Raw genomic sequence first — 10340 nt, forward strand, 5'->3', positions numbered from 1 at the left:
AGTGGTTTTACCAAGTTCCTCTCCTACCAGTAGTATGCAAAAATTTCAGTTGCTTCATGTCCTTGCCAACACTTAGTTCCTGCTTCTTTTATAAGCAAGATTTTCCATTCTAAGACTGTCCTTTTCCTCCAGTGTTGGATATTGGGTATGTCTGGTGAGGATGCATTTATCACTTGGCCCACAGACAGCAAGATGGCAAAAGGTTACATCCAGTGTTTCAGTTTCAGCTAGAGGAGTAGACATCTCTTGGATGCATATATAACTCCAAGAACTGGGGGGTGGGGGGTGTCCATTTATTACCATGAACATACAGCCAACCATTCCATCTTTAGTCAACAGAGCAAAGATGGAATGTCCTTGATGACACCACCAAGTCACTCATCCTGCCAGTAAGTCTATTTATTTTTTAAGCCAGTTCATCTAAGGGTTCTTTTGGAACTTGCAACATTCAAGGGTACAGTCCACTAGCTCTCCCTGTAATCAAACCGTGGTGCCCTTTCTGTCATCTAGAGCAGTCACCTCACTGAGTATTCACACCCTGAAACCTCCTCTCTGGAATCCCATGTCCACCTGGTCCTCCTATTCCTCTAGTCACTGCATTGCTCTGCTCCCTATGCTTTTTTATGTACCTTCCCTCCCTTGGGATTTCCTCAAGTGCCATGGTATATCGCCTGTGTGTTGACATTATCTAAGTATGTATCCCTAGCACCATTCTCAGATAAATGGTGCCTACTTACCCTCTCCACCAAGATGTTGCCCAGGCATTTCAAACTTACCTTCTCAAAACCAAATTCTTCATCTTCCCCCTCAATCTGATCCTTCTTCAGGCTTAACCACCTGAGTCAAGGGTTCTTTCACTCCTTCATATTCAAGGTAAAAATCTAGGTGTTACTACTAATGTTGGAGCACTCATCCACATCCAATATTAAACCCTCTACTTCCCACTTCCCCAAGCCAACACCCTGTATGACTCACCATTACTTTGCACCTAGAAAGCTGCACCAGTTGCCTTCCAACTGGCCATGCAACCAGGGTGGCCTTTCAGAAACTCAAGTTCAGACCCATTCCCTTACTGAAAGTGGCTTCTTTACTGCTCTTAAAGTCAATCCGAATTCCTTAGACAGCACTGTTTTTGCTCACCTCTCACCCCCACCGTGCTCCTCCCAACCACCATTTCTGGACTAAGATATTCACTCTTGCCCTGCACAACTACCAATTGTCCTTGGTTTCTCAGGATAAACGCCAGATTTCCAATGGGGTCCACCATCACCCTACTGTCTCTCCCTAGCATTCTTTCATCTGCACAGCTCTTCCCGTGATGCTAAAACTCGACTAAAGTTATTAAGATATGGTAATTATTTCATGACTGTCTTCCCCTCTGCCATGTCCCCAGACTCTCTCCCACCAGACTGGCCTTGTCTTGGGGTTGGACACGTATCACCCTCCACTGTACCCTCTTGCCTTTGGCACAGTTTCACACAGCAAGCGCTCAAGGCATGGGCTTCATTGGCTAATACATGAGTACACTGACTCAATTCCCACAACAACCTTTTGAGGCATTTCATCAGACACGGGCATCAGAGCCGGGTGGGCGAGAGGGTAGCCCCGAGGTATAGGGCGAGGGGCGGAGTCGGGTCCAAACCCAAGTCAGGCCCAAAGTTCTCAGCCCGGACCTTTGCGATCCTCAACTTTGGCCTCTCGGTGAAAGGGCCAGGGAGGGGGCGGACTCTGAACCAGCAGGTTATCCTGGGGCACACGGGTCATCCACACCCCGGCCTCGGGGATGGAAGCTCACCTACCGAGACTACGGTACGCCCCCTCTGCTCTCACGAGGAAGCTCACAATCTGCTGCATATGCATTAAGGGACCAAGCCCGTGGTTTGGGACTGTCCAAACTTTGCCTGTTTAAAAAGTCTCCGAACTTGACAAGTTTAGAGGCCCCAGAGTTCCTCACAAGCCCTCAAACAGTCTTTACATGTTATCTGATGCGTATTTTGAGAGACTATATGGCAAAGGTGGCCTCCCTTGGGGTCGTATGATCAGGCATCTGCTTTAGATAGCCCGATCCTAAAGGGGTCCTTGGCCGGCACGACTAGAAGACGAAGGGGGCGTCTCCCCGGCTTCCTGCGGCGTTGGTGTCGAGCTGAGGTGGAGACGGGCTGCGGCAGCGACGGCGACAGTGGCGGCGGCGCCATGGCAGGGCTCGCAGGTACTGTGGCGTCGGCCTCTCGGGGGCGGGATAAGAGGCCCTCAGTGCGGCCGCGCCGCCATGTTGTCCCTTCGGGGTCACCTTAGGCGTCGCTCCGTCCCTCACTGGGGTTTTTCTTCCGCACGCTCTAGGGCCACCCCTGCCCCGTGTCACGTGATTGTCCTGCTTAGCCCCAGCCTGGGCCCCGGTCGGGGAGGGTCCCTTCCCGGCTTGGGGGTGGGTCACAGGACTCCTGGGTTCTCTCTGTGGCCTCCAAGGTCAGTGCTCGCCAATCTGCTCCCGGGATGAGGCGGGCAGAGCCGGGAGCGCGGCGGCTGGGGCGCGACCACCCGCTCTTGGGCCCCAGGGCTCATGGCAGCGGGCCCAGCTTCTGAGAGGCATGCCACTTTGGCCCTGCCACTTCAGTCGCTTTTTTTTTTTCCCTTTCCCCAATCAGAAGGGACTTGGAGAAGGGAGGGAGGGACCTCCAGCCGCGGGCCCTCGCTTTGGCGTCTGGGGCGACAGGTTGACGCTCGGCTTTGAATCGCGAATGCTGCTTTCTCTCCCTTAACTTTACACAAAGGCCGAACCAGCCCGTTCCCTTTCTTGTAATTTATATATATGGGGAGTGGCCTCAAGGGCAGCTGAAGGAACGGAATGCCTGGCACACTAATGACCTGGAAAGAAGAATGGGTGATGAAAGACAGTTGTTTTTTCCTTCCCCCTTCCAAACCTTTAATTTCCTTCCAGGCCTACATGTCTATTTTCAGCGTTAAATGTTGGGACAGATTGGGGTCTGCCCTGGGAAAGAAATGGTCTTTCTATTTATAGGTTCGGCTCGTGTTTTATTCCTTTCAGGGAATGGTGTGTTGGGGACAGCTTCTGTCTGCCCTGCCTGACAGGGTCCAAGCATCCCCCTCAGTCTTCTGGAGGGCAACGCCAAAGCCAGGACCAAAAAAAAAAAAAAAAAAAAAAGTTCCAGTCTAAATGCTACTGCCAAGTGTTAGATCTTGTTTATTTGTTTGTTTTAAATTAAAGACAATTGATGTGAAACAAACCTGTTAAAAGACTTCAAGCCCTGGTCAGCTTCCGAAGGCCAAATCAAATCCAAGGCCAAATCAAATCCGTATCTGAAATTGGTATGTTAGAGTTACTGCCAAAACCAGTTTAACCTTTTATCTGTAATGTTGTTTCAAAGAGGAATCTCAAAGTCTGGATTTGGCTGTCTTTTGTTGTTGTTGTTGTTGTTCTCCTATCTTTGAAACATATGCATTCCATTTCAAGCCTGTCACTGTGTGATATACCAAGGACCATGTGTTGCCTGCCTCTCTGACTTCCTGTTCTGGGAATGCTCAGGAATCGATCCTGCTGGGGCATGAGCTCTGTAGGAGGGTGAGGATGGGAGAGTGAAGAGGATCATTCCCAGAGAAGATGGTGACATGTCTCTAGGGCATATCGAGGAAGTCAGAGGTCACCAGGGGGAAAAAGAGACTGTTGTTAGACTAATGTTTTGTGTCTGTTTGTGCGCTTGTGCACGTGTAAATGTCATGGGGAAAAGCTAACTGTAAATTCGGAATCTCACTTTATGGTGCAGTTTGAAAATACATATCTAGCGAATGGCTCACAGCAAACCTGCTCTCTCATCTGACCCACGTGTAATAAACTATCGTTGTTCTGCCGCTGAAGCTCATGAAACTTGTCCCCGCAATCCACCCTCTCTTCAGCCACAATCCAAATACTCCAACAGTAGATGTAGCAGTATGACCTTGCATCCCAGTACCTCTGAAAACCATGGCACCTCAGCCTTCCTGGGGCTTGACTTCACTAGTTAGCCTGAGAAACTAACACCTTGGTTGGGGCATTAGTCCCAAGAGTCGCCTGTTACTATAGCCCTACAACTGGAGTCCCATTCCAATCCCCTCACAATTCATCTGTATCCTTGCCCTTTTTGGGGGGACGGGGGAGGTGCCTTGAGAGGGTGGTAGAGGTGGTTTAGAAGAAAGGGACATTTACCCAATAGACGAAAGTCTTTCCAATAAAATCTAGTCATTTCAACTCCTCCCACTGCTCTCTATCAGAATAAAACATTTTAATGGTATCACTTCTGGAAAAATTTTTATAAATAAGATGCGTTTGAGCCAGATTTCTAGGCTTCACACAGGAACAGAGTGAATGAGTTCCTTTTGCATTCTCTGGTGGGTTGTGTTTGCTGCCAGAGCATGAGGGTTTGGGAATGGGAGATAAAAAGGGGGAATGGACATTGTATACTCAAGCCCACTCATGTGGATACAGGACCCCAGGATAGCCCTTGCCTGAAAGTCTTGCCTTCTCCTTATACCACATTTAGAGACTTGCTGATGGATGGAAGAAGTCCCACAATTGGGCTTTGCTAAGACCTGGAAAACTTGGGGGCTGCCAGCAGGCTCCTGCCTTGTAGAATGGCACAGGCGGCTACGGAGGTGCTGCCGCCTCCAGAGCAGCCCCACCCACTGTGCTGCTGCAGCCCATCTCCCTTGAACTCAGCTACCTTATAAGTGGTTTGACATTAGAGGGGCTACAGGCACACCCTTCAAAGGCTCTGAGGGGAGGGGCAGCCTTCATTGAGTACACATGTTGAAATATGTTCATGGTTCTGTGAATTTAGTGTAGTATACCAGAAACTCCCTGTCTTGAAGCCTGCCAAGATACTGACTTCAGAAGGAAGGAGGTGTGGGCAGTGCCTGCTGGTGAGTCACCCAGGCAAGCGGAGGCCTACCTCACCTTCAGGCTATGGTAGAAGCTGGAGCCATCCAACCTGAGGCAGTTGGAGTCTCAGACTGCACATTCTCACCAGTTCTGATGAGCTCTGATTGCCACTTTGATGACTATTTCTAGTTTTGTTGGGGTTCACCAGGATCTTGGCCATTTTCACATAATAGGACTGAGGTGAGGGGCAAGAGGTGACTAGGTTCCCTGGGTCATGTGATGACAAACCTACTGAAAGCAAGACCTTCCTTTCCAGCCCTGTAATTCCCTAATGCTGAACTGAAGTTAGAGATGTCTCCAGAAGGGCTGTTGGTTGGGTTGCTCTAGGGGAGGGGAACATGATCAGACTCAAGGGACCAGGTGCTTTATGCTCCAGAAGTGTTTGTGACAGCTGTGACTAAGGGATTTGAGGAAGTGACAGATTTATGGCTGTCCAACTCCCTTCCTTGGTATTGACCCAAGAACAGGTGTGTAATGACAGGGACATGTAGAGCCAAAGACGAGCCTAAACCGGCAGCATGGCCATTTGTTGAAGTAGTCAGCTGACCCCATGTAAGAAGGAGCTCTAAGAAGAAGGGAGAGAAGTCAGAGTGGAGCAGCCAGTCTACCCTGATGGCAGGGGAGAGCCCAGGGACAGGGACCTGGTAAGCACCTCTAATTGGAGGATACTGTTGGGAGAAGCAAGGAGCCCAGTAATGGGGAGACTGATCTGGAAAGAGGTCCCTGGTAGTGGAGGTGGGAAATCCAGGAGAGTAGCAAGGCCAAGCAGGGTGTCCGATAGTGGGTCCGGTAGAGGTTATGGGGCTTGGAGGGACAAGTAGGATGGGGAGGCAGCACAGCACACCTCTTACCCATATTCATTTGCCACACCCTCTCCAGAGCTCATTTCCTGAGGGGGGAGAGGGAGTCCTGGATTGAGACCTGGTGTGATAAGGCTTTGTGCTCTTTAAGCCCCCCCCCCCTTACACACCAGAGCCCCTTATTCTAGGATAAGTGAAGGCACCCACCATGGTGAGCTTGGGGGGAGGCAAGGGAAGTGGTCCTTTATCTCAGGACAGTGTTAAATTGAAATGTCAAGAGAACTGGTTGTGTGGGAGGCCAGGCAATTTATTCCCACTTTGTTGCTTCCCCTGCCCCACCTGCTCCCAGGCCGTGTCCCCACTCAGCAATGGGCAGATCGGTCCATTCTTCACATTGGAAGTTGAGAAATAAGTCACAAGAGACAACTTTTTGAGCGCCTCTACCACCCCACAGGGTCCTGGGACACTGTGCAATGGGGGAGGTACTGAGTTTTATTTTTTTGTAGAGGTGGTCCCTGTCCTCCAGGAGCTTACAATCTAGCTGGGGAGACACAACTAATGCACACTTATACAATTAGTACAATTAGCGATTACCACAACATTGACCACAATTGCGTGAGACCAGGGAAAAGCAAGATCAGTGAGCGGCTGGGGACTCAGAGAAGGTGTTTTAGTAAAGATGGGATTAGTTTACTGGTTGAATAGGTCCAGATCAAATGGCATTTCTTTAGGGTGGGTGAGCTGGGGAGGCAGTGATGGGGGGAAGAGGTTTTGGGGAAAGAGGAATAGAGGAAGCAAAGGCAGCAGGGCTGGAATGAATGTGCCACAGGCAAGGGTCAATGAGAGGGCCCCGTTAATTTCTTAACCCTCCTCCCTCACTGGAGCCCTCCAGTCCCGCCACACTGGCACACAGTTGGTGCCTTTTCTGCTGCACTGAGATTCAGGGCTTCAGCTGGTGGTGCTGGAATGTCCATTCTGCTGGCTGGTGTAGTTGTCTGGATCTCCGTGGTGGGGCCTGTTGGCATGGCCAAGGCTGCGAGGCTGGGATGTCGCTGTCCCAACTTGGTCCAGATCAGAACGCGATGCCTGTGCCCAGATCTCACAGTCTGCTCCCCCTGTACCCCCTTCTCCCTCTACCCCAACCCGCAGTGGGACCGGTGCAAAGGGGTAAGGGCTCTGTTATTGTCGTCATTATCGGTGCTGCTTCTCCGGAGGCTTACTGGCCCCTCACTGACCTTGGCAAGTGCTCCTCTGACGAGAGAGCACAGGGGACCCCCCATTCCTGCGCGGCACTGGCTCCCATGCTGGCCGAGATGCACAGGAGCACCTGGTGACATGGCCGCCCAGGGCTGGGGGCCGGGGCCTCAGTTGGGGGCTCGCTGCCGGCGCTCTCCCAACACCTGCCGCCCGGTTCTGGACACTGTGTACGCCAGCTTCTGCAGGGAGTACCTGAACACCTGCAGTGAGAAATCCAGGACCTGCCCTTAAAGGGGAGCACCGCACCCAAAGCTTCTGCAGTGTGCCATGCCCACCCCCTGCCCCGCCCCCTGCCCTGCCCGCCTGTCCGACTAGGCAGAGAGGCAGGCGAGGGCGCAGCTTGTCCACGAGTCAGGGCAGCTGGAGCTTTTCCAACTGTGCTGAAGGCTGCATGGCGGCAAGCTGATTGGACCCATAACTTAGGTTATACCTCACTTCTCGCAATGGGCTGTGTCCCTCGAGTATTTCGAAAAGCGAATCCTACCCAGTAAATGCAGCATTCCAGGAACACCTTAAAGGAAATATGCGATTCCTTTGGCAAAGGGAAATCTTTAGCAGGGAAATCTTCCCACAAAGGGTGCTTTTGGGTAAATGATTTTATGGTCAAAGCGCTTTCTTCTGATTTACTTCTTTTTATGCAGAGCACTTTGCTTTTTTTTTTTTTTAATCGAATTGTCCTCTTTTGGAAGCGCTTTTTTTCCTACCATTTTCCTGCAAAGAACCCTTTCCTCTAATTGTTTTCTTCAAAGCGCTTTTGTCTGATTCGTTTTTGTTTGCTCCTTTGTCTAATTTTTTTTCTGCAATGCGCTTTGTAGCTAGTGCATTTTTTTCTGCCAAGTGCTTTTGTCCGACTTACTTTTTCCTGCAATGCGCATTTTCTTTATTTTTTTTCCTGACGAATTACTTTTATTCTCCTCATGTTTGATGTGGGTTGGTTTTTCGTTTTGTTTTGCGAAGTGCTTTTCCCTCCCAACTACCTTTTTCTAACTTATTTTTGTCCTATCCCCGCAAGCGCTATGTATTTTTAAAGAAAATTTCCCCGCAATGCGCACTTTAAGGCGGAAAATTTTCGCTAAGTGTGCGGTAACGGTGTAAACCAGAGTGCCCCGCCTCCCTTCTGAGGTCGAATCTGGGTGTATTGGTTTTTCTTACCACATTGTTCGCTAAGAGCTTCAGTGCCCGTCCGCGGCTGGCGCCCGCCGCACCCCAACTCTTTGTTCCCAGCCGGGCGCGAGCGCACTGGAAAGGGTCTGCGCGAGTAGGAGGGCGCTGGGAACAGGCGGGGGCGCACGGTGCCGGCCGCGGCACTCGGCAGGCAGCGGCCGCGGCAGTCAGAATAGGACGGGTACCGCGGAAGGCGGCAAACGCTACGCGGATCGCCGGGTTAGGGTGCACACCGAAACCCCTCTGCCTCCCAGAGCCCAGGCACACTTACCTGCAGCAGCACGCGGAAGATGTACCAGCCGATAATGAGCAGTTCAGCCGAGGCTGCAGCCACTGCCGCCATGGTTCCGAGAGTGGTAGGTCGGTGTTGGAGTGAGGCCGCGGGTTCGCCGAGGTCCGCTAGTCTCGGAGTCCGCTGTTGGGCGCACTGCCGCAGCCGCGGTGGCCGCGCCTTAAGTAGTCGAGTGCTGCCTGACTGCGCATGCGCGCTGAGGGGGGCCATGAGGAGGGGTGGTAGGGGGGAGCATCTCATTCGCCAGGAGAGGGAAAAATAATCCTCCTGCTCTTTCCACACCGACCCCCGCCTCCTGAGTTCCATTTTAGCCCCGTTCGAGAAGATTCCGCCGCGACCGCTTTTGAATTTTTGTGTAAAATGCAGGGAATTATAACTGAGTAATGTATTGGGGTGAAGAGGTGCCGAAATCCCTCATCTCTGCGCCCTAGACTGCAAGTTTTCATCGTGTCAGGTGCCGCATCAGAACCTACCTTGGGCTTTAATGGGAAATCTAATTTAGAAAGGAATAATTTGCCCCACGGAGCAAAAGAGCTTGCCTTGCTTCGCACAGTTTTTCTAATATCTGATGTATTGTAAGCCGTGTGCTTTGCTTCATGAGAATTTGAGCGTGTAACCTTTCCCTGATTAATTGCATCCTGCTTCTTACCGTTACTACATTTGGACCTACGTGGTGGTGACTGTAGGGAGCGGAGCCAGGGCGTTGAGCTCTAGGTGCAAAAAAAAAAAAAAAAAAGGTTATTTATGGAGTATCTACACCGTAGGAGGGTTTTGGAGGGATTGGAGCTTTTATATGCAAAGATGGGACATGATTGAGTTCTCTCAAAAAGTGGTCAGAATGTACTCGGGTAGTTTTCTATTTGACAGATCATATCAACCGGTTTTCTCCCTTTCCCCCCAGATCCTAGTAGGTATTCATCAGTTTGCAAGGTTCTTTGTGCTTATTGCGGTAGGCGGCTGGAGAACTGAACCGGGCTTCTGCTCCCGCCACCAGAGGGTTGTGGCTCCCTTTCTAAGCAAGGCGGGAAGAATGGACCGCGGACCACGAGCTCGTCCGCAGCGCACCGGTGGCCCACCGCTGAAGAGAACCTCTCTAGCAGGCTGCCTGGCACAGGGACCAGCTGGCATTTGCCCCTTTGTGGATAGAAAATTAATTTTGATTAAAAGCTCCTAGAGGTCAGGTTCGATACAGTGCCAGCTGCAGATGAAGGGTATAAATGATCCAAGAGAGGTGGCTTGGACAAAGTGGCATGGTGATTTATTTATTATTATTATTATTTTTTTTTTTTTGCATTGACTTTCGAAGAAGTTAGCTGGTTTTATCGAAGTGATACCAGGCTTTTTGAAAAAAAAAAAAATGCTCAGACTAGGCTACCATCTTAAAACGAAATATTTGGTGGTGGTGCTGCTGTGACTCCCTAGCGTTTGGGAGGCTCCATTGCCTGTGACCTCCTGCCAGCAGTGTGCAGTTAACTGCTTTAAATCTTCATTGAGCACCTGCTAAGAAAGATAGTGTAAGTCTTTACTTTTGGGGGCACAGCAGGAGGCCATCAGGTAGTAACCACAGGGCGGTATTGTGAGGTCTGGACCCCTGAGGACGGGCCGCAGCCCCAGGAGGCGATACATGATCTCTGCTGGGCAGGGCCCAGGCAAAGCCAGTCCCCTGTGCCGGACCTGCGGAAGAGCCCTCTCCTGGACCCCCCTGGGAAGCCATGGGGAGATACCCCAGGAGGCTTCCTAAATGGGTGACTTGGAGAGGAGTTGACTTCCATGGGTGGGCAGGGAGGAATGGGCATTCACATTTGCTGTTGTTAACCCATGATCCATTTTCCCAAATAAGTATACATTCTGTTCCTGTTGTCCAGATCAGAACGCGATGCCTGTGCCCAGATCT

At 51.0% G+C, this 10340-nt stretch overlaps 2 protein-coding genes across 3 annotated transcripts in view; one reads left to right on the plus strand and one right to left on the minus strand.

Moving 5' to 3' along the window:
• Nucleotides 1–2122: 2122 nt before the first annotated feature.
• The window catches only part of BLCAP (bladder cancer associated protein), a 10325-nt gene continuing 2107 nt past the window's right edge, over nucleotides 2123–10340 (plus strand). The window contains exon 1 of the mRNA XM_012728348.1: nucleotides 2123–2209. The gene's annotated coding sequence lies outside the window, so the exon portion shown is untranslated. The remainder of the gene's footprint in view (nucleotides 2210–10340) is intronic.
• NNAT (neuronatin) lies at nucleotides 6051–9676 on the minus strand. 2 transcript variants are annotated; one of them, XM_004687202.2, is made up of 3 exons: nucleotides 8426–9669; nucleotides 7421–7501; nucleotides 6051–7190 (listed from the first exon to the last, which is right to left on the minus strand). In XM_004687202.2, exons 1-3 carry the CDS (start codon nucleotides 8750–8752, stop codon nucleotides 7098–7100), a joined length of 501 nt encoding a protein of 166 aa, XP_004687259.2. In that variant the 5' UTR covers nucleotides 8753–9669; the 3' UTR covers nucleotides 6051–7097. The 2 variants fall into 2 exon arrangements, with proteins under 2 accessions (XP_004687259.2, XP_004687260.2); XM_004687203.2 differs by lacking the exon at nucleotides 7421–7501 and having other exon boundaries at nucleotides 6052–7190; nucleotides 8426–9676.

This window comes from Condylura cristata, unplaced genomic scaffold, assembly GCF_000260355.1.
Source record: "Condylura cristata isolate star-nosed mole 26May11 unplaced genomic scaffold, ConCri1.0 scaffold00022, whole genome shotgun sequence".
Taxonomy (NCBI): Eukaryota; Metazoa; Chordata; class Mammalia; order Eulipotyphla; family Talpidae; genus Condylura; species Condylura cristata.